Here is a 24,355-nt window from a genome sequence, read left to right as displayed (position 1 = left end):
AAATATATCCTTAATACAGTGACCCAGCTTCAGATTTTTGTGCACATCCCACTGCAGTTGTGCCCAAACACATGCTCTATATACCAGCCTTGGTCAGTCAGCAGACTCTGGGTCTCTTTTCTGGAGCGTAGGTGCCTTTGTGGCTTTTCTAAGGAGGCTGAGCCCAGCACTTAAAAGCTAAAATGTGTTAGACCATAAATGGAGGTATCTTTATGGTTTACTGACTCAGCTGTAGAGCCCTGGGGTAGGCTTCTGCAGGAAAGCTACACTGTTCTCTGGTGCTGGGAGCTGGCACATTGCGGGGTACATCCATTAAAAGGGGAGAAGAGAAATCCTGATCATCATCTGTACAGCTTCTCTGTAATACTTTGAAAATAAAGGCAATAAGTTATGTGGCCCAGGTACAACTAAAGGGTGTGTGCGGCGCTGTCTGTAGAAAGTTAAGGTCTGGTATTATTCATTTGCAGGTGTGGAAGCAGCTCATGTATTAGAGATCCTTGCTGCCTAATTTAAAAATCTGTCTTTAATCACAGTTGTTCTCAATAAATATTTGTCTTAAGTAGGCTTTCTGACTGCCAATTACTGCTGTCATTGGTGCTCAAGGAAGCAGAGCCGCGGGCTCTGAGCGTGGATCTGACTTGCTGAGGCAGTCTGGTATGGCTCCCAGCACTGCTGTGCAGGCTCATCCTGCTGAGGAGCACAGCCATTTCCCAAATCAGAGCATGTTCCCTGCTTTTACATCGCTTGCCACAAGTGCACGGGGCCAAACACGAGCTATCCTTGGTGCTTTAACTAGCTCATAAGGCTTTATTCTTCCCCAGGAAGGCACAGTCATAAGGTATGGCATCACGCCCAGCTGACGCTGCTTAATTCAGCTACCTGGATCTTGTCGCCTTGGGTTTTATAGAATTACATAGCTTCAAATCAAGACTTGTGGAATATGTCCCAGCTGCATCATTTCCTGGCATATCACTTGAGTAATTAGGCCAGGCACTAGAAGAGTCCTGAGGTGAAAGTGTTATCAGAGAGTGGGTGTAAGGAAAGCTCACAAAGTGCCAGCAGTAATGTTACGTGTAGTTCTGAATCCACAGAACAAGACAGTTCCTGCAAGGAGTTTTGTGCTGTACAGGCATAGCCCAGCCTTTCTGTTGTCTCCGAGCTGTGTGCCAGCAGTGCTGCCTGGGGTGTCCTTTGTCCCTGTCCTACCACACAGCTGCTTGCTAGCCTCAAGTAGGTCATTCCTCTTATGAGGCTACATCTGACAGGTGTGTCTTCTTCAGCAAGGTTTGCTGTTGGTTAAGCAGGGCTGACTAGCATCCCTTTGCAAAGTGCATTGGAGTTTATCTTTCAGTCAGCATGGTAAGGATAGAAAACTAGGATGGCGTTGCCTGGGAGGAAGCAGCTGCTGCGTTGCAAAGATTGCATCAAATCCCAGGCAAACAGATTTTGGCATGTTTTGCAGCACGTATCTGCACAAGTCACCAGGTTTCATTTAAAGACAGTTTGGTAGGAGTCTGTCTACAAGCAGTGGGAGACGTTTTCAGATTTCAGACGTTAACCCTGGTGGTGTGCTCCCATGAGTGGTGCGGGGGCCTGCAGGTGAGCAAGCACTGCTTTGGGGAAGCAACGTCCAGAACAGTTCAATAGACAAGTGAAATGGCATTTTTCAAGTGCATTTCTTGCTGTGTTGTTAATTCTTTCTGAACTGCTACTTGTGAAGTGAGAAGAACTTAGACTGCTGCAGTAACAGACAGTCTCACCTATCTTATTCTGTATTTTACACTACCTAGTGGGCGTTTGCTTTATTAATTTTTTCCTATGTGATTTGTACACAGATCGGCATTTGCAGAACTGCAGCTGCTGACCACAAGTCTGGAGTAGTTGTTTTTTCATATATAGCAAGCAAAGAGCTTGGCTTTTCTTCCTTCTTGTGCACTGCAGCAAGCCTTTGAATTGTAAGCATTGTCATGCAAATACGTGCATGCAGAAACTGTGTACTTCATCGGGCTTTGGGAGTTCTCTTTTTTAACTGCAACAACAACAAAAATCCCCCCACATCTCCAGGTTGCAATTTACATTCAAATCCTGTGCGGTGTGTTCTCATGGTAACTTCTACAAGGGAATATGTACAGCCAATGATAAATAGCCACCGTTAAAGCTCCAGAAGTGAAGCTGGGGTAGAGACTATTGTTCTCTAGTAAAAACTTTAGATTCGTAACTCCCTTGCTGAACTGTGTCTTAGGGCATTTTGTCATTTTATCTCTTAAGGTTTAGGAATTTGGCTGTGAAATGTATTTACATTCTTGATGCTTATAAAGTGAGATTAGCCCCGCTGTCCTGTTAGTCAGGAATATCTACAGCGGTTGCTGCAGAGCCAACCCTTGCCAGGCTTGACTTCCTTTGAGTGCAGCAGGAATGAATTAAGCAAGTACAGCCAAAGATATCACATGAAAGACTTGAAATACGAGTGAGCTGAAGAAAGCCCTGGTCTGTGTGTGTGTGTCTGTGTGTGTGCATAGCTGCAGCTGCTAAAGATTCAGTTTTTCACAATGGGGGAACGCTGAAGGGTGAAAAAGTCTTAAAAGGTAAGGAGTTTAATTTGTGCATTTATTTGTGTTCTGGTTTTGTTGTATTTTTGTTTTTAATTTCAATCTTGCATGCTTGAAGCTGTGGTGGACTTGTAGAAAGGGAAAAGGAAGCTGAGTTTGGCAGAGCAAGTTGTATGGAAAATGTTTCTGGTCTTGTATTTTCTTTTAAGGAGGCTGAGTGCTTGCAGAATTGGATTTATGAACAGATGACTAAACTACTGGTCTAATCATAATTTCAAACACCAGAAGAGCTTTCCTTCCAAGCAGTCTGCTTTAATAAAACATGCTCTCTCTTCAAGTTAAAGGAGTTATTGTTAGCAGAGCAAGAAAAAAGTCATCAGAGCTAGAGCTGAGTGTGTATGCAGTGGGGGGATGATGTGAGCTGTACTGGTGGTCTGCTTTGGGGCAGAAAGATCTTTTCTGCTGTTCAGCAATTTGTGATGTAGATTCAGGAGAACTAGCTATGTAAAGCTGAGGAAAGTAGTACTCCTGCAATTCATTAAGGTGTAAGGCAAGGCTGTAGTTTGGCTTTGATTACACTATGGAAAGTGGCAGTGTGCATTTGAGTGTGAGGAAGTCCAGCAAGAGACCAGCAGCATCCAGAAGTCTAAATTAATGTTTTCGTGCTTCCAGTGAAACTTGATGGAACACTTTTGAGACAGTAATTCTTTCACTGTAGAAACACAAGAAACAGAGTATGATTAAAATATGTATAACTATAGTAATGGGAAAGGTATAACAGCAGTATACTTTGTGTTTGCTTTGTGTTAGTTGCCCCCTTCTGCCCCTTGTGAGACAAATGCCCCAGCCCAGCAGGGAAAATAGCTCTGTTATGGGATCTGCATTTTACTCTTTCTTTCTCACTTAAAGAACTCGCCTCTGCAAACATTAGAATTCAGCCACAGGGTTGAAAATTAGAATAAAGCTGCTTGAGAGAACCTGTTAGGAAGGGAATGGGTTGGATCCTGCATCGTTGAAGACTATGGGAGTTTTATTCTGGTCTCGAGCAGCCCTGGATTTGCCTTGCAAATCTAGATGGAGGTGATACGATCTGATAAAGTGCATGTGGAACTGGAAAAAGGGATTCTCATTAGTCCTGATGGTTCTTCTCTCTATGATGTTAAGATATGTCCTTTCAAACCTCAGGTTGTAACAGCGGTGGTTGATCAAAAAATAGGTATTTTTGTCGTGTGGAACATGAATTAAATGAACTTAATAATTTTTTTTTTCTAAAGCTGCATAGCTTCAAAAAGGTAACACTGATTTCATTTCTTAGTAGCTTATTCAAAAACTTGTATTTACAACCTGTGCACCTTGTGACATAAATAGAAGCATAAAAATCCTTTTTTTTCTAACGCAGCAGGATTGCTGATAGAAAGCAGCTGAAAGCTGTAGCACTGTCTCAGCTATTCAAATCATTGTCAGAGGCATCCTCAGAGCACAAAATTTATGTTAAGAGCAGAATGTAATGCTGTTTAATAGTGGATTTGGGTTAGTTCTTAATTTTTTTTTTTCTATTTGACTGTATCTGTGTGCATGTATATCTGTGAAACTTCTTAATTTAATCAAAGGTGCTGCAAACTGAGACTTCATGGGAGAAAAACTCTTTGTGATAGATTTGTGAGGACTAACTACGCCCCAGAACATTTGCAATCACCTCACAACATATTTTAAGCGGGAAATATTTCCTAAGAGGGCATCAAAGCTGCTTTTTTTGTTGCCTACTTTACACTCAGTATGTCTTATTTAGTGGTTTTAGGCACTTCATAAGCCTAAACAATAAGACGTGTCCATTCCTTGCACTGTTGCTATGTTGCAGGATGTCTGCTGAGTTGTGTCTGTATGATGGCAATCAGCCTAATCTACGGGAAGCTTGGGGTGAAGGCATGATGATGTTTGAGGTTGCTTCTGTTGGTCTTTCTCCTCCAAGCTCCTGATGAGCTGCCCGTTCCAGCAGTAGCGAGCTGGACAGCAGGCCGGGGCTCCTTGGAGCTTGGCTATGGAGGTGGTAGGAAGCTAAACTCTATGGCTTCCCTGGACGTTGTTCATTTTGTTGTTCAGTCCCGTGCATGGGGTAAGTATACACTTCATTTAGGCATTCAGTTCTGTGAAGTTCCAGGTTTTCTGTGCACAAGCCAAGAAATGCTTGGCACTGTGTAAATCATACAGGCCACTGAGAAGTTTCCAGTTTTGGCTGCCACCTTGGAGCGTCTCACGCACCTGTGAGCATTGCACAACGTTTAGCGTAGAAAAGGCAAGTTTGTTGCCAAACTCTCAGTGCTGTGCTGTATTTTCAGAGTTAACAGGATGAGATATATCACGGCGTTTTTGAAACTTACTCTCTGTAAACCTTAAATTTTAGGTATCTATTTTGTAGGGTTGTTGGAGCGCTCAAACGTCTTATGGTCAAGCAAAGATAAAGTAGATTAAGAGAAGGAACCCGCTTTCTGAAAGACAGATGAATGCCAAAGCCTCAGTGCCATTGGCTTTCTCACATGAGGGGCTGCCCCAGATTCAGCACAAAAAGAACATTTGCCAGTCAAACAATTTGTGTGTCTTTAGCCAAAAAGAGATCGTGTCCAGCATTTGAGTTATGTTACCATTAACTGAGTAGTCTTTCAAAGGCAGAAATTTTGATTTTAGTTTAAAGCGGCCCAGCACTTAAATTTGTTACAGAAGCTGTTCATGTAATCAGACAATTCACATAGCAAACAAAATCCAGTTTAGAAAAGCTGATTCTACCCTCATGATTCCTTTCTGACTCAAACATGTAGGCATTATGCTTTGTTGTATACTTAATGTCAGCCTAGGAATTTATCAGAGGAGAAAATGCTGTGTAGACATCGAAAATTGCCGTTTCTCTGTGACCACTGCCATGTACAACCTAGAGCACCTCAGATCAGCCAAGTCCTTAAAGGGCATGTGCATCTCATTGGCTTCATTGAGCTCTAAGTGCACGCCAGAAGCTTTGCTTTAGTTATTTATGCTGCTCTGGATGTGCAGTCCTGCACGTAATAGAGTCCCTATAACCACAGTGCCTCTTGTCACACCGCTTTGGAGAAGAGTGAGGTGGATGTGCAGCTCTCTTACACTTGTCTACCCAGACTGAAGTTGCTAGTCATCTGCACAGAGGCAGAAGGAATTTTTTTTACATCTCTTGTTCCACTGATGTGCAGTCTACAATGCTACCCTGGAAAACATAGTTTGGGTATGCCAGCAATGAAAATGCATCTTAGCAGTTAGGGAGTCTCAATATTGTATTTTCCAGATTTTCCAGTGAGAAGATGGATAGAGGAAATTTCAGTTCTAAATGACAGAAAGAGCCATGTTCTTAATTAAATGTAACACAGCAGATTGTAAAATTCTAAGTTAGGGCAGAGCTTCTCTCCACAGGGTTGTTAAAAAATAGATGGAGTCAACAAAACATGTGCTTCATGTAAGAAGAAGCACTAATAAAAGTGCTTAGCAAAACAAAAGGCCATTGATAAGCATCCCTGAATTTAAAATTTGCATGCTTACTGGAGATGAACAGTGGCATCTCAGTGAAATCACTGAAGTGGTTGAAGGTTAAATTAATTAGGTGCACATGTCATTTTTACCATATATTGCACCTCATTCTGTGTGTGTGTGTACACACACAGATCACTTGATTTTATTTCATGTGGCATATTGGTGTTAAGAGAGATGATTGCCATCAGACTGGGGGAACTCTGGAACATGCTAGTAAAGCAAAGCCAGTTTAGTCTGTAGTTAACACTTGTTTCACAAGTACGTGGGGAGTGGCACAAACAGTTAAGTTGGTGCCATTTTTTTGTGAGAGGAAAATATACAGTGTCTTTGATTGCAAGTGTTAGTGCTTGCCAATGTATAATCTATGGCAATGAAATCAAACTGGTTGGTTGTTTCTTTGGGTGTTTTTTGTTTGGCTGCCAACTGACATTATTAGCAGTGGTTGTAGGGAGTATGGGTAGCTTCTATCCGATCTCCTGCTGCTGAAGTTGAGTTATTTGTGCCTTCAGCCTGGCCATGGTGGCAGCAGAAGTGGCTACAATCTGCAAGGAGATGTGGGGGAAAGAGCTTCTCCATCTTCTGTTTAGGTAACATATAAAGAAATCAGTAAAGGGCTTTTTGTTTGTTCTAAGGGAAAAAAAAATCTGAATTATTAGATAAATCTAATTTGATTTTGATGTTGTTTTCCAAAACATCAAAGAACTCATGTAGGAGAGTTTCCAACTCTTAATTAAAGAGGGGGCATCTGTTGCATTATAACAAAGGAGTCCAAGAAGAACGTATTTGTTGCCTTTTTCTGTGATACGCACATATAGAAGAACAAACAACTGCCTTTGTTTTCTGTCCTTTCTTTCAAACATACACCACTCTCTTGGCCTTGGTATCTTGTTGTCTAGCTGGTTGTAGATCCACGGGGCAAGTCCTGAATTTATAGTATAAGAAAGCATGAGGATAGAAGAGAAGCATGAAGGACCAAATTCTAAGAAAAATACCAAAGTTAGACTGATGCTATCTGAGAAGTGCTGAGATGAAAGTGGGAACAATTAGCATAGTGACTACATGGGATTAAGCTGGGTCATTTATCTGAGCCATCACACAACTCTTGATGTCAGCCAGACAGATGTCTCTGCTAATCTTAGGGATCTTCACGACTTTCTGTAAACTTTGATTTCCCTTCTGTAGACTTAAAAAAATATCAGAACTGCAGTCTTACAAGTTGCTTCCTGCTTTTAAAGCTTTAAGTGGGTCTTCAGACCTCTGCAAGTCTACAGGACCACTGTGAATCTGCTTAAGCGTAGCCCTGTAAGCCCCTGGATGTCCCAGGCATTCCAGATGGAAGTGTGCCCTTGATGATGATGCAAAACAGCAATTGCCACGGAGAGATGAAGGAGTTCTTTGGTGCAGAGTGATGCACAGTGGTCCTGGGGCAGCTGGGTGGTGCTTGTCCCTCAGGCTGCTGGGTCGCACGCCACTGCAGCCTGTAGTGAGAGCCAGGGCTGCACACTGAATGGAGCCCTGTGCCTTTGCCGAGATGGGAATAATCTGCCCTTTCAGTGCTGCCTGACCTCTGGTTTCCCAGCAACTCGAAGCTGCTCAGTAGAATATTCTGCGGTGTTCCTAATTTACTCATGTAAGGTATTGGCTATGATTGAAGCCTGGCTAATTTCTCATAATGACTTTGACACAGAAGACTTGATACATGAGGAAGTGAACGGACTCCTCAGGAGATATTTTTTTAATTCCTGTCTTTTCTTCAAAGTAGGAAGTGTGCTCTAAAGTTTACTTGCTTGAGAAAGCAGCACAGCTGTGCATTACGTCAGATCTGTTTTATAGCTGCCTTCTATGGTCTACTGAGGGAATGAACTGCATTCAGGCACAAAACACATCAGAGAAAGAGAAACTGCTTGTGGCCACAGTACTGAAAAAGGATGTGATCAAGTGCTTAACTTTGCTTGTGTCCGGTTTTTGGTACTGAACTAGGAAGTTGCTAACTGTCATGGCACTCCATGCTTAATTAAAGATAACTCAAACGTTTTTTTATTAAACCTTGAAGTTTTTGGAGTTATGATTTATTATTGCTGCAGGGTTTTTCCTTTTTTTAACACTGGAGTTGATAATGTGAAGGATTTTTTTGTTAATTTGTGACATTTATGTAAAGGCTTTGTAATGACGTAATCTAAGCTAGTGCACAATTCTACAGCCTGACTCTTTGTAGACAGTCAGCCACAGTAAAAGCTCAGCCAAACTTCCCTTGCTGGCCTGTCAAATACTTGCATAAGAAATGGACTTGTTTCTGCCCCATGAAGCTTTTGTGTGGGATGCACAGCTCTGGATGATAACGTGCGCTGCAGGTCAGTAGCTGTGTCTCCTTCCTATCTTTGATGCAAAGTCAATCTTTGGGAGTTCCAGTACCAAAGGTTAAAGCAGCCAGCACTAAGCTTTCCCAAATAAATAAATCATTGTTTTATCCACAAATGAAAGGGAGCTGCTGAGATCATTTAGTCTAACCAGCTGCATGGCAAGCAGTCAGGAAAACCACCTGCTGGAAGAAGGAAGACACCCAGTACTCCCTTTGTGCTTGGTGGTTTTAGAGGGTCCAGCAGCAGAAATGAGCTGCTCCAATGAATGCAGACAGTGAAAAAAAATGTTGTGCCTTCTCATTTGAATGTCTTCCCTTGACTTTCATGCTCATGATATGTTTATCTGCTATGTTTTAGAAACTGCTGTTGAAGGTATGCTCTTGGTTTAGGTACTTGCAGAGTACCATCAAGGGCTCACAGTCCTCTCACTGGTAAGCTCCTCAAGCTCCTCAAGACTCTTACTGCTTTTTTTCGGTCTGGTCTTTACTCTCATGGCCCTTCCCTAAATGCTTTCCAGTTACGCATCCTCCTTTATTGTACTTCAGGTTTAGATGCGGTATTTCAGTAGCAGTTACACAGATGAAAAACAAAGGTTAGCCCACGCACAGAAGGCTTTCACGTCCTAAATGGAATTCAGGCATGCGGTCCTGAGGGAATAGTGCGTGACCAGACCAAGAGAAAGTGGCAGGTCAGCGCCTGAGGACTGAAACACAGAGCAGTGCCATTTGGACTGATGGTTCCTCTTCTGCTCGCCTTGTGCTTTATGAGCTGGCATCTTTTGTCCTTCAGATGAGTGCCATGTCAGCTCCTATGTCTTCTTCTCTTGTGTGGCGTTGCAGTCTGAGAAAGGGCTGCTTGATTTTCTGTCATTGAGGGTATGCAAGGAGAAATGCAACCGTGGCAACAAGTTATCCGTAGTACTATTTCAGAATGTACTGCTGAAGTGATACCGTATTAGCATTTCAGCCAGAACTGGCCACTTGAAGGGCTTCTGGTATTGAAGCACCTGATGGCTTGTGGTAATACTGCAGCGGACATTAGAAGTAGACAGCGTGAGGTTCTTAAAATGGTAGTTCCAAGACAATGTTTTACAACTATGTCAGGTTTCGGCCATGCAAGATGAAGTTCATCTCAAGTATTTTTGTCCTGATTTCCTACTTCCTGGTAAATCTTTGGGTCTTTCAGCAATAAAAGCATGATACTAAGAAGTAGCCAATCACGGGATCATAGGGGTTGGAAGGACCTCTGGAGATCATTTAGTTCAACTCCTATTATCTATGTCATGCAAACAAGAAGAAATCACGTTACAGAAAGCATCCTAAAATGTGTTTTACTGCTTTTAGATACAGAAAGGAACTTATTTGACCAGCCTGCCAATAAGGTGGCAAATAAAAAAACAAAAAACAAAAAAACAAAAAAACTGTAGGTCATAGTTGAAAAGTCTGGTGTGGAGGAATAGTAGTATGATGAAAGTGCTAAAAAAAGAGCATGGGTGTAGTTTTAGTCTGTGTTGGTTATGTGGAGTCCCTGCTGACCTGGAGGGTCAGGATTTCACCTTGTGCAATTGGCTTGTATGCAGCCTCAGCAGATGTGGAGCAGTGCGTGACACAGGCAGGTGGCTTTGTTCTCTTGACCATTGTAACAAACTGGTGTTGACTGCCTTGACATCGGGTTGGTAAGGCAGGACAGCTGTCTTTGTAATTAGTACATCTCAGTATGTCCCTCCATGGTGTGTAGCTATCAGGCAGTCTGATTGATTCTCTTCAGGAGAAGCCTGCTGACCGATCACAATGTGAGGAGAATGGGGCCAGATTGGGGTTTAGTCTGCAGGGATTGGAGGCTTTAATTAGGCAGACCTCAGATGAAATGGCAATGGATTATTCACAGGTGGGGAAGGAGGGCCCGTGAAGAATTCCAGCTGAGTCTCTGCTGTGAGTTGTACCTTCTGTCAGTGCCCTGAGACGCTGCCAGAGCTGCTCCAAATCTTAAATCCCTCTTTTCCCAAATGCTCTTAATCGTCTGTTTCACATGGATGGTCCTGTAGGCAAACGGCCTGTGTGACCTGCTGTGCATTTCAATGGACTCTAAATAATGTATTCAAGCAACAAAGGCTCACTTCAGCTAAAAACTTAGCCCCTGCATACACAGTTCTAATCCTACTCAGATAACTCAGATGTCTCCAGGATTTAAGTGTGTGCCTTTAACGATCTGGTCCTATTCCACGAGATTTTAATTATTGTACAAGAAATTATACACCGTAATCATGAGAAATTAGCTTTGCTCAAGGATTTTAAATTGCCACTGTTGAGAGAAGTGGACTAATCCTGTCTTCAGATACTTTCAGAAAGGAAGGTTTGCAGGGAAGCTGCAGTATGTTTACTCAGGGTAGAGTTCGGTTCATACAAACCAATCAGAAAGAAAATTACTCTGAAATACAAGACAACAGTGACACAGGCTAGTTTAAATAGCTCCAGTATTGCAAGGGCATTGAGTACTGCTGGTGAAAGCATGAAATCACAGCAAGCAAGTCAGAAGCATTTGAGCAGCTTTCCTCCAATTATCAAGCTAGATCCAGTTCTTATCTTTGCTACAGACTGGCAAGACCTGAAATATGACATCTTTGTCAGTGGTCCTGACTCAGTCATGTCTTGACCCAATTGAAATCCCTAAACACTGGTGCCAAAGGGTCACTTTGGTAACGTACTGCTGCATAGCAATGATTGCTTTCATTAAAATATCCCTGAGATGCCCCCACTTGTACTGTAAAGCTGGATGACAAGCAGAAGATAGATACTTTAATTTATTTAGGAATTTATTAATTCTCCACCTTTGGCTGTTTTGAAATGATAAACAAACTCTAAAATTGCTGTGTTCCATCCACACAGCAGCGTTTTTTAACACCTGCATCTCTAACCTATAGCGTTAGAGTTCAGTTTGTCACTTAAACTGAGCTGTTCTGGGCTGGAAGATGAAGCGTGCAGGCCAGATGCAGTAGCTGGAATTGAAGAGAAGATCAACTAATCATGTAAACACTTGCTGTTGGTAAATGCAGCACTTGCATGTTCAGACCTGCAGAGATTATATAAATGAAGCAGTATATCGTTATTGAGTGAGCAGTGAAATCTGGCCTGGAGTCTGCAGGGGAGTGTTTGAGGTGTAAGGATTGATTTAACAATGCCCATGCTCTTTACAAGCTACCACCAGCATTGTTGGTACTTTTTATAGGATTTTCATGCTTTTTGTCGATATCCAGAGAATTTCAGAATGCAAAATATTCACTGTTATTTAATGTTTATCCAAATATTCCTACTACCATGCACTGGAAATATGAAGAAAACTTTTTAGCTGTGACATGTTCTTAGTTTTTATTCTCCTGTACTCTTACAGCACTTGTCTATATAGCCACAAATGCTCTGGGATAGGAAGGGAACATTTTCAAAAATAGAGCCTTCATCAAATGTGCTGCTGTTTGACCTGAATCTTTTCTGGTTACAGCTGTATGCACACTTGAGAAGACCACAGAGGGTTTATTTTCTTTATCTTCCTTTGAAATGCACCTGCTCTCAGATAACTGGGACTGACACTCCAGGCACAGGGAGGTTTTCATGATCATTGTGCTGTCACTGTAGTGGTTATGGCATTGAAACACTGTTGTGTAAGAGGATGCCATCAAAGTTGATGGAGCAAGCACCTGAACGACGTGTGGCTGGAGAAACTGGGGGTAGAGAGGTGGTTTGTTCAAGGCAGGACAGTGACCAACATAGCACTGCAGCTCAAGTCTCTTGAATTAACAGGAAGAATGCCCTAGCCACTGCCCATCCTGCCTTTGCAATTTGTTTTCCTATTGAGACCACAGGCATTTTGTTTCCTCTTCTGTCAGGTTGTTTGAGTCCTCGGCACAAGTAGAGGCTGCCGGGTTGCGTGGACGGTTAAGAACCACTAAGGGTCATGTGGTTTAAAAAGCCAAACGATGGGCATGAAGAAATGTTCTTATCAGTTCAGAGAGACCGTGAATTGTAATTCACACATTTCACATTCATCTGGGAGAAAAGCTTAACATTAGTTTTCACCTGTAGAGTTGGTGATTGAGATCAGAGAAATATGGGGGACTGTTTCAGAAAGATCTGGTTGAATGGGTCCCCTTGTGCAGACAGGATAATTTTATTTCTGAAAAAGACATCAGTGTAATTTGGGATGCAGAAGGCAACTGCAAAGCAGGGGAAGACTTCATTCTAGAACTGAAGAAGAACAGAATTGAAGAAAAGTGAGAAAAGTTACAGGTTTTCAAATAAAAAATTACTTTTCATATCCTTGTATTAATTGTTCATCTTTACCAACTCTGTATCTGTCTTCCACACTTGCATAAGCACAGAAAATCATAACTTGTAAGATACGGCATCGAACTGATGCCATCCTACACACATTGTCAAAGAGAAATCTGTAAACAAGAGCCTGTGAGGGCTTTTTGTTTGTTTGTTTGCTTTTCCTATTCTTTTTTTTTTTTTTTTTTTTTCCTTCTGATCTCTCTTTCTCTGTGAAGTTCCTCCTACCTAAACAAAATCCATCATTATTGTGGCTGTACTGAGGCAGCCAGTAGTTCTGGGATGGAAAAGGATGTCTGACTGGTGAAAGCCAGGTGTGCTCTTTGTTTGAATGGAGAAAACAACCTGCAGAACAACAAAAGCTATATACATCTTATTCACTTTCAGCCTCCACTGATGGCGCTGCCCAGGGTAAGGGGATGCTTTTTTATTTTTTCTGACCTCCATCAGACTTTAATCTAAGGAACTATTTTATAGTTAAAATTATGCATAGAAATCAGATGTCTGTCCTAATGGTTTCTTCTAATTGTTGACATTAGACAGCAGCTTTGCCCTTCAGGAGGCTCACAGGTTATCAGAGCAGTTACTTAGCAGTATATGGAGCCAGTCTCACCTGCACAGGTTCCAGGTCCCATTAAAGCCTTGATTCTAGTGCCATACAGTGCAAATTCATGGAAGACTTTGGGATGATCAGTGGGTTGGAGCACTTCCCCTGTGAGGACAAGCTCTGAGGGACCTTATAGCAGCCTTCCAGTACCTGAAGGGGCCTACAGGAAAGCTGGGAAGGGACCTTTTATAAGGGCATATAGTGACACAATGAGGGGAAATGGCTTTAAACTAGAGGAATGTAGATTTAGACTAGATATTAAGAAGAAATTCTTTCCTGTGAGGGTGGTGAGACACTGGAACAGGTTGCCCAGTGAGGCTGTGGATGCCCCATCCCTGGAAGCACTCAAGGCCAGGCTGGATGGGCTTTGAGCAACCTGGTGCAGAGGGAGGTGTCCCTGCCTATAGCAGGGGGTTGGAACTAGATGATCTTAAAAGTCCTTTCCAACCCAAACCATCCTAGGATTCTTTGATTCTGGAAATGAGAAATTACAATTTGTGCTATAAAACAGTGTACCACTCTTTAAAAAAAATAATTTTAAAGAAACTTTTATCATGTTGAACAGTCTTAAATCGTAGGTATCAAAAGCCTAAGAAATTCTACGTACGTGTTGGTCAGTGCCCAGATGTGACTGTGACCCACGAGAGTGGCCTTTGCCTTTTGATTTTGTGTGTCAGAGTTGTTTAGTGCTGCCATTCCTTGGTTAAAGGGAAATATGTATGAAAACAAAATTGACTTGAAGCTTTCTGCCTCTGTCAAAAATTTTGAAAGCAATCAGTCAAGTTCCTTATCTTTTATAAGGCCTTCTCTTTTATAAGGTTGATCTGCACAGCAAACAATTCTAATTTTTACTATGAAAAACTGTGAATTTGATAGTGTTTTATAAACAGATATGATTTTGCTTTATGGTATCTGGATTTTTTCTACAAAATACAATTTCTTCCAAAGTGTTTGTCTGTGAAACAAATCCTCTTTGCAACAACACTGATAAATGCTTATCAGACCTCCGTGTTACCTGAGTACAAACCTGAAAATTAATGTAATTATCCCAGGAATTCTGAGGATACAAGACTGTCCCTCAGCTCCTTGGGTAACTACCCTTTGCATAGCTATTTAATGCTGCTCCAGGCTTTGTGGCTGTTACGAATGTAGTTGCAGCCCATTTTAGTGTGTTGTGTTATGGTTCCCTCCCTGACCTGCTGTAGCTCTCCTTATTGCTGAAGTATCTGTGATGGCTCAGCCAAAACCCTTCAGGTGATGGGAGATCTGTATCTTCTGGTAACTCCAGAATGAGAATTATAGGAGTCCAGCATATTGCTTACCCCTGCCTCCAGGTTTTTGCACAGCAGCCAAATGTATTGGGGATGTAATTCCAGTGATACACCAGGGCAAGATTTGACCCTCCCATTTAATACCACCATGTCTGTCAGTACTTAAAAATAATTACTTAGGAAAGTGAAGGGGCATGCTTATGTAATTAAAATTGCAATGGTCCCTATGTTGCCCTGCTGTTAATATCTCTTGCAGTGTGTCACGCTTTTCTTTAAAAAGTGCAGGCTTCTGATATCTCAGCTGCTGGTGACCAAACAGTGCTGTGCCTTACTTTTGTATTCACAAGAAAAAAGTCTTGAAAATGTTTCTTCTTCCCTTGTGAATCAGAATGTGGGTGGAAATGAGTTTAAAACAAAAAAAGAAAAAAAAAAAAGAAAAACCCAAAAAGGAAACAAGAACATTCAAACCAGCAGTGTGGCTGACTTTTGACTAGTGAGGTGCCAGGGGCTGGTGATAAAAGGATTATGTAGTGGAGCAGCCAGCTGGCTCTCTGAGCTCCTTGGGCAGGAACAGACATCTGCAGTGTCACTGAAGTTCTCCCTAACTCTGATGTATCCACTCCATTCACACATCTGCCTTGCCACACTGAGAATATGAATTTGTTTGCAAGTCTGGTGGGTAGTGTTACCCTTTGAGCCAACAAGAGTATGGGTAGAAGAATCAAAAGCAGATATTGAAAAAGGTGTATTGACATGTGTCAGTCTGTGACACAAATCAGACGTGACTTGTACAATCAGTATCCTGTTCTGATGGTTAGCATGTGCATCTGTGCTCAGTCCTTTCCCTTTGGGAAGCATTGGTGACCTGTGCAGAGGCAGGCTGTGTGTTCCTGCAGTTGGATGGTGGGTTTGCAAGGCTGGTTCCCTCGCACACCTGTGCCATGGGGAGGGCAGTTACAGAGAGCATTGGCAATTCCAGTTGTGACAGTACCAGTGCTTTCAATGTAAGAATCCATGCGTGTGTGCAGTACAATGCAAAGATTTGACTTGCATATCTGACTGTTGTTGGCAAAACAGTACAATGCAAAGATTTGACTTGCATATCTGACTGTTGTTGGCAAAATCCAGATTAAACACAGTATCAAGAAAAAAAGTGTGTGTTTTCATCGCTCACAAAGGCATTTTCTCCCCTAGAACATTAATGTACATATGTGCAGGCACGGAAATAAAACGATAAATCACATTACAGAGGCAGGCTGATGGAGCTGGGGTTGTCTCTGGAGAAGGCTAGATCCAGAGAGACCTTGTTGTGACCTTCCTGTATTTAAAGGAGGATTATAACCAAGAGGAGGTCCAACTTTTTACACAGCCTGATAGAAATGGCAAGGAGGAAACTTAAAGAGGGGAGATTTAAGTTAGATGTTAGGAAGAAATTCTTTCTCAGAGCATGGTGAAGCTCTGACACAGACTGCTCAGAGAAGCTGTGAGTGCCCCTTCCATGGATTGAAGGCCATGCTGGATGGGGCCCTGAGCAGCCTCGTCTAGTGGGTGGCAGCCCTGCCCATGGCAAAGGTCTGGGGCTGGAGGGTCTTTAAGAAAGTCTTTTTCAGCCCAAGCAATTCTATGATTTGCAGCAGAACCCTAAACCTAGTGGCAGCCAGTGTGGTAAAGAGTTGACACCTCTCCAGGACTTCCTTGGATGCCATGCACGTAACTCAGAAGTGGGCAGCAGCAGCTTTTGATGGCAGAATTTCTCCATGTCCTCATCCACCTGGGTCAGGTTGCATCAGGTCCTGCAGCACCAACTGCCCCGGGCAGAGCAGGGCTCACCACTGGAACCGGCTGCTTTTTCAAAACCACAAATTATGTGCATTTTTGTTCAGTGCTTTGGACTGCAGAGGAAGGGTCAGAACACAGTAATTTTCCATATGACTTTCAGCTCCTGTTCCAAAGGAAGAGGCTGGAGAATTCTGCTGCAGGAGTGGTGAGGGCTGGGGACATGTTTGTCACTGCAGCTCAATACTGGAGAAGTAGTTCGTCTCTCACTGCTCCAAGAAAAGATCAATGACAGGAAGAATCACAGTGCCTTGTTTTAGATGTTCTGACTCTTAAAGGAGGGGGTTAGAAGCAGATGCATCAATATTTTAGAAGCTACTTAGCTAGAAAATGAGAGTTAACATCACTAGCATCACTAGCATTCTGTTTTATGTCTAAGCAGATGAAAAAATTTGGAATATTTTTAATTAACTTTTGAGTCTGTCTTCTCATGAAATTACTTCCGATAAGTTCAGATTTCAGGGAGTCACTTATTTGCCAGGTTGAAAAAGAAGCATGATGAAAGCCAGTTTATAAGTAATAGGAGAGTCCTCTGATTTCGAGTTGCTCAGGGCTTGATCTTGCTCTCATTTCTGTCAGCTGAAGCTCTTGCACTGGCTGCGGTGGGAACCTCTTCACTTTAACATAAGCCAGTGACTGTGAGATCCCGCCTTCCAAACTTTCACTTGCAAAGTACTAAAGGCTGCCCTCTAATCCTGCAAATGGCTGTCCAGGAGGGTAAACCCGTGTGCTTGAGTGGACCTTTGGGCTTGTGAATCACAGCACATTTACATGAGGTGTTACTTCAGTGTCGGGACTGTCAGCATTTTGCAGGTGGTGATTAGCACTGTCTTGAGCTGCTTTGTGTGGTGGTGGCTGGCGCTGCCTTATCTCAAGACATGGCTGAAGCACGGGGCAACCTGAGGGCTTTGGAGATGAGACTGGAAGGCTCCAGAGAGCAGGAGCAGAGCTGATCTGCACTTGAAGGTTTCCCTGACAGAGTGGCTTGGGCTGTCTTTTTTTCTCAATGAAAAATGATCCCAGAAGAATGACGTGCAAACCAAGGGAAACTTAGAGAAGCAGATTTTTTTGTTTGGATGGGTTTTTTTCTTGTTGTTTTGGGGGCTCTCTTGTTTGGTTGGTTGTTTTTTTGGTTATTTAGAGATGAAAACATTTCTGATGCTTAGAAGTTTTTTCAAATACTTGCTTGTTTCAGATGCCAGATCAGTTTGATCAGGCAGTGGTGCTCAACCAACTGCGCTACTCTGGGATGCTGGAGACTGTGAGGATTCGGAGGGCTGGCTTCCCAGTCCGAAGGCCCTTCCAAGACTTTTATAAAAGGTAAAAGCAGCGACGTGTGCACTTCAGGTGTGAGTTGTGGCTATCAGTCAATGTTCTCATGTAGAGGAATAATGTAAAAATCTAATATTAAAAAAATAGAGTAAAAACAGAATGTTTCCTAAATGAAGCAATAAATACTTTTTCATTGCCAGGTATAAAGTTCTCATGAGAAACTTAACTCTGCCCGAAGACTTAAATGAGAGATGTGCCGTCCTTCTTCGTCTGTATGACAACACAAGTACTGAATGGCAGCTTGGAAAAAATAAGGTAAAATAATCCAACCGCACGTGTTGTGGCTACTGCTTATACAAGGGTGAAGGGATTTTGACTGCACAGCTGCAGAAGTGTAGCTGTAATGGTGATTACATTTGGCTTTAAAGGAAGCTGAGCATATTTGTTGATGCTCTAGAGACTCCTGTAAGTAATTTGTAGTTGTGCTAAGGAATTTACTGTCTGAGGCACTTGAACCTACATGCCACTTATAGAGGAAGAGCCCACTCGGGTGGACTCACAGGCAGGAGCAGTGGTGAGGATCAGAACGTACAACATGGTTGCTGAATGTTGGAATTCCGAGAAGTCCCCAGCCCTTGAGGCAGTGCTCTGTTCTACCAGGAGCTGCATTCATTGCAGTGAACTCACCTACCTGGCTCCTGCTCCACAGGGGAAGTCACACAGAGAGGGACTGTAGCCAGTGTTGGTACAGCAGAGCTGAGCTCCACATGTGCTTGCTTGTCCTAGTCTAGGAGTTCTCAGAGGTACATTCGACCTCCATATGTGTCCTGCCAGACAACCTGAACTTTGCTGCCACTGGTTTTTTTTTAAAGAATTTCACATTGTTTTTATTAGAAGAATGTAACTGTGAGTAATGAAACAATCCAGGTGTTTCAGCATGCTCGTTTGGTAAGTTTGAAGGTTGTCCAGTACAGGATCTGAGATTTCCTGACTATTAACACATGGTACAAAGGCCTGAGAGTGGATTACAAACAGCATTCCTTGGCATGTGTAAGGTGTCTCAGGGATTATACTGGGAGATATGATTTGATCATTTTAAAGTTATTTTGGGACATGAAATCTGAGATATTCTGATTGTAACTGAAGTCATTTTTCAACCCATTTTTATAGACTGTGGCGAGCAAATCATACAGTGATAGCAGACCAAGCTAGATGTTGGTTCCTCTTATTGCAGATGTAGCAATCCTTATGCACAGACCCTGGACAAGGCTTTAGCATGTTAGCATAATAACATCTATGAGGACCCCAAATTGTTTTAAGCAACTGCTTGGCAGGATGTCAGCAGGAACCAGAGCTCTCTTGTAACCTCCCATACTGAGGACTGGGATAATTGCCCCCAGAGCTGTGTGTGCATTTTTTAAGAGTCTTCATAAATAGCTTATTGTTGAAGAGAACAAGGGAGCATTGGTTTCAGACTGAGCATACTATGGGGCACTTTGTGATTTAAGAGGAGTAGTAACAACATTGCTGTGATTCAGCTTGAGTGTGAAATTTTCTTGTTTTCACATCACAGGCTGCATTGCACCTGCTCAGGAAAATGTGTTAGCCGGTGCATAGTATGTGCTTAACATCTTAACATTTTGGTTCAGGAAGTAGCTGAATGCCTTTCTGAATCAGAATTTTGGGACGTTTTTAAAGCCAGTGTGTGGAGAGCAAAGGAAGATTGCCCAGTGAGAGAAAGAAAAGGCTTCTTCCTTCACAGCCTATTTTATATGTGAATAAAAGCAATGTATTTAAAGAGCTGCTCAGTGCAACTCAGGTAGCGGAACTTTGGGACTCTCTGTGGAACTGTATGTGTTCATTAGCGTTTGACAATTAGTTGCAAAATCAAGTCCCTTTCTGCGTTTAAAACTCAGAACTGTGCCTTTCATCAGTTTTGTGATAGGCCTTTGTACTTCTAAACTACTCAAACCAGCCAAACAAACAAGAGCCAAAACAGAAATAGTTGATGAATGTGTCCATTGCCCTGTGAGCTCAGAAGCAGTCTGTCTGCAGGATGCTGGTTAGCTGCGAGGGATACCTGGCCCTCGTGTGTACCAGCACAGCAGTTCTGCACCTGTAAGTACAAGAGCAGGCAGCCTGAATATGGAACCAGCCTCATTTCAGTGTACTTCTGCAGGTTTATACCAGTGACGTTGGAAGCAATGACGATAGCAAGAGGTTAAAGAAGCTCTATTCATAATGTAAAACAGCTGAATTCTCAGGGCAGTCTTTCTGCTCCCCAAATTCCCTGCTCTGAGTGTCCCTGCTGCAGCAGGGCTTGGACTGCATGGATCCAGGAGGTCCCCTCAAGCCTCTGCTGTGCTGTGCTTCTGTGAAATCAGGAAGTTCATACTAAGGCCTTCAGCTTTTTGGCCCATGTTACTCTTTGATGGCAAAGCCTGGTAATGAATCTGTTAATTATATTTAGTGTACTCAATCTTTTCCAACTGAAATCCAAAGTCAGAAGATCATCTGCAGGTATTTTCCTTCACAATAAATATGTTTTCTGTTAAGGAAATGCTGTGCTTGACTCTGAATTCAGGCTTACTGCTGAGAATGGCTCTGTGAGCATGGCTGTCCTTGATCTACATCACTATCCACAAGTTAAGCCAGAATTTTTCTTGTGTAGGTTTTCCTCCGGGAGTCCTTGGAACACAAGTTAGAGAAACAGCGAGAGGTGGAAGTCACCAAGGCAGCAATGATTATCCGAGCACACATCTTAGGTTACGCAGCCCGGTGAGTGACTGGATGGGAACGACACTAATTAAACTTTTGTACAAATGGGTGATAAAATTCCTTGGACACAATTCTTCACTTTTTGTAGGAACCAGGCATCCGAATCCTGTAAGTGGCTTTTGAAGATAACATTTGATATCCTTAGCAGACTCATGAATTTAAAAAAAAGATGGAGTTAGAGTTATTTTGATATAATGAATAGGACAGTATGGAAGACTGGAGGTCAGCCATCCTTGTAATGGTATGAAATAAGTGGTAGAAAATCTAGCACAATGATACCTAATGGGGCTGCCCCCAAATTATGCATATTTATCTTTGCTTTTTCATGATAGAGAGCAAATACAACTAGTCGGTTTGGTTCTTTAAGAACTAAACATTAGGTAAGTGATTAATGTTTCATTTGTTTACTCAGCTTCCTGCATTATATATTAGGTGGAGTTTCTCATCCCATCTGTTTATTTCTCTGCTTTTTCTACAAATCAGCTGAGGACAGTTTGAGGAAACTTGTTTGCATAATGTAGTCTTCTCCTTATATTCTGACTAATATGTTGCTCAAGAACTGTATTCATTTTTAATGACAGAGCTACCTGTGCATGATCTTTCTTTTCAGAGATGTTGGACAGATACCTATGAGTATCTTCTCTGCATGCATACACGCATGTACAAGCTGTACTTGGTAGCATTTTCTTGTCAAGGACACAAGAACGTGTAAGACAGGTAGTGTGCATTTCCTTAACGAAAATACAGATTGCTCTGTCATGGAAATGAGGGCATCTCTTCCCTTTCCTGGGGAAGAGAATGTGAATTAGAATGGAGAAACCACCAGAGAGGTAGAAAAAATAAACTGCTTCACTACCGTGCCTCATTATTGCAGGTCACTATGACTATGATAGGTCATAGTGACCTCATAACTGCTCATTAATCCTTTGTTTCCTTATAAATTTACTCTATTTTGTGACGTTTTTGTCCTTTTTTGTTTTGTTTTGTTTTTCCAGAAAGAGGTATAGAAAGGTTCTATACTATGTGGTTGTGATACAGAAGAACTACAGAGCATTCTCTGTTAGGAGAAGGTTCCTTTGCCTGAAGAAGGCAGCCATTGTTCTTCAGAAGCAGCGGCGAGGCCAGATTGCTCGACGTGTTTTCAGGGAAAGGCTAGAGGAGAAGCGGAGACAAGAGGAAGAAAGAAGAAAAGAGGAAGAGGAAAGGTGCAGTATGTTCCCTTGCATCACACTCCATTCCATGTTAGGTTTTACTCTGAATAGACTTTCTTGCAGGTAAAGCCAATTGATTTTGGAATTCTGTGCTTCTTTTATTAAAAAAAAAAAAAAAAAGTAGTTACATATTCACAGACATATTCTTTGTGACCTTATTTTTGGCTGTCTTTCCTGTGGCAGATGATTGAAAACTGAGCTATTGCCCTAGCACAGGATTTGATTATCATGTATTGAGATTGATTTGCTAACTATTTTCTTCCCTCACTTTTAGGGAAAGACAAAGGCAAGAAGCAGAGCGTCTTGCTCAGCAGGTAAATGATATTCTTAATACTTGCAGCCATCCTGTTTATTTGAGTATCTCAACCCAACCATTAAAAAAAAATAAAAGACATCTGTGGTGTTTGAACAGAACTTTTTGTTAGCAGGTAAAACCAAAGGAAACTTGATACAGTTGTTTGCATGGGAATTTCTTTCACCTCATGCTTCATTTAATTTCTGGCAAAGACAGAACTTTCTTCACATTCCTGAGCTTTTCAGTATTTCTGAGTAAATGCAATCACTCTTTTATTTTTCTTTTTCTTTCGTTTTCTTTCTGATGTAGGGACAAGGGTTCTTTTAAATAAATAGCATGATCAGAGTATAGTGCTTACAAACTACAAAATAGTCTTGCATTGAGAAGACAGTATTATATTTTCTTCTGTTTTGAATGCAGGCTGAAGAGGAGAGAAAGAAACAGGAACTGGCTGCCATTCAGAAAGCCCAGAAGGAAGTGGAGCTGAAGCAAGAGGTGGAGAGGCAGAAAGAAAGCAGGCAGGTAGAAGAAATCTTGCGTTTGGAAAAAGAAATTGAAGACCTGCAGCGTGTGAAGAAGCAGCAGGAGCTGTCTTTGACCGAGGCTTCGTTACAGAGGCTGCAGCAACTCCGAGATGAGGAACTCAGGCGGCTCGAGGACGAAGCTTGTCGAGCAGCCCAGGAGTTCCTGGAATCTCTGAACTTTGCTGAGATCGATGAATGTGTCCGAAACATTGAGAGGTCGCTCTCTGTGGGCAGTGGATATCCTGCTGAGCTCACTGAACAAACTGGAAATGCCTGCAGTGAAAAGCCCAATTTTAACTTCAGCCAGCCATATCCCGAGGAGGAGGTAGATGAGGGCTTTGAAGCTGATGATGATGCATTTAAGGATTCGCCCAATCCAAGTGAGCACGGCCATTCTGATCAGAGGACCAGTGGCATCAGAACAAGCGATGATTCCTCAGAAGAGGATCCGTATATGAATGATACTGTGGTGCCAACAATTCCTGCTGCTGGCGACACCATGCTTATACCTCCTACCCATGATACAGTCAGTCTCCACAACTCTTCAAGTGGTGAATCTACATACTGCATGCCAGAAAATGTATCGTGCAGACCACCGGACTCTGTGGAACTTATTTCTCCAGATGGAGATTATGATTATGACCAAGATGATTACGAAGATGGTGCTATTACTTCTGGTAGCAGTGTGACCTTTTCTAATTCGCACAGTAGCCAGTGGTCACCGGACTATCGGTGCTCAGTGGGGACATACAATAGCTCTGGAGCATACAGGTTTAGTTCTGAAGGAGCTCAGTCTTCTGTAAGTATCATTCCTTGTATTATCTAATAATTGATCGTTCCTTGTATTATCTAATAATTGATTTATGCTTTCTGATTTTTTTCCACTGTACAACCATGCAGTCACTGTAGCTGTTGTTAGAAATGCTTGTATTACATAATTCAACTTATTTACGCTGCATATGGGCATAGTTAAGTGTTGACTGCAATTCTAGCATTATGCAAGGGTATGGTTCTGTGTAGTTTAATGCAGAACTGCGTATTATTGTATGAAGATCTCAGTGCCTGGCCATGGATGCAGTTCATAAGCAAAATTTTGTGTGTCCATTGGAGTGAGAGGATTGGGTAGCATTGTGGGGAACTGATTTTGGAAAAGGCAGATTCAGTTCTGCATGTAAGTAAGAACGGTTGAATAAACTGCTTGCAGAAATCCCCAAGATGTCAGATGTATTTGAGATTAGTTCAAGGGTAAATTTCAGATGATGGCAAACAGTAGAATTACTGAAGCAGTTAATTGAAGGGCTCTTTTTTCAGTGCTGTTCACTGAATTGACAGTTTGCTCTCATGAATATTTTTGGAAGAATATGATTTCTTCCGCCACTCACAAAATACTTCACTGAAACTGGGTGTCTGGGAAAGTGAAAACACATTTCAGCAACACTGACTTCTTTAGAAGGAAGATGTTAGCACTAAAATATCTGCTACAGCTCAGGTAATAAAAGCCAAAGAAATTGTGTTCATTCAATACATCATAAAATGCTTTAGCTGAAGACTTCTAAACCTGTTTTCTCTAAGCTCTTTCCTGAGAAATCATTTTACTTTTGTTCCTTTCTTTCATAGTTTGAAGACAGCGAAGAAGATTTTGACTCCAGGTTTGACACAGATGATGAACTTTCCTACCGGAGGGATTCTGTCTATAGCTGTGTTAGCCTGCCCTACTTCCACAGCTTTCTGTACATGAAAGGTACTGGATGGACAAGAATTTGTTAAACACACAAACTAAT

At 42.1% G+C, this 24,355-nt stretch overlaps 1 protein-coding gene across 2 annotated transcripts in view; it reads left to right on the top strand.

Annotated features, from left to right (window-relative positions):
• The window catches only part of MYO10 (myosin X), a 151,241-nt gene that overhangs the window by 104,070 nt on the left and 22,816 nt on the right, over positions 1-24,355 (top strand). For both annotated transcript variants that reach the window (XM_042834190.1, XM_042834199.1), the window contains exons 20-26: positions 17,690-17,814; positions 17,967-18,081; positions 20,438-20,544; positions 21,540-21,749; positions 22,030-22,069; positions 22,471-23,373; positions 24,192-24,315. In XM_042834190.1, the coding sequence (XP_042690124.1) occupies positions 17,690-17,814; positions 17,967-18,081; positions 20,438-20,544; positions 21,540-21,749; positions 22,030-22,069; positions 22,471-23,373; positions 24,192-24,315 (1,624 nt within the window). The remainder of the gene's footprint in view (positions 1-17,689; positions 17,815-17,966; positions 18,082-20,437; positions 20,545-21,539; positions 21,750-22,029; positions 22,070-22,470; positions 23,374-24,191; positions 24,316-24,355) is intronic.

The sequence above is a fragment of the Centrocercus urophasianus genome, unplaced genomic scaffold (assembly GCF_019232065.1).
Source record: "Centrocercus urophasianus isolate 14NV4802_14NV808 unplaced genomic scaffold, USGS_Curo_1.0 seq_11, whole genome shotgun sequence".
In the NCBI taxonomy this organism is placed as follows: domain Eukaryota; kingdom Metazoa; phylum Chordata; class Aves; order Galliformes; family Phasianidae; genus Centrocercus; species Centrocercus urophasianus.
Note: the sequence above shows the minus strand (reverse complement) of the source record. Positions and strands in the feature narration are given on the sequence as shown.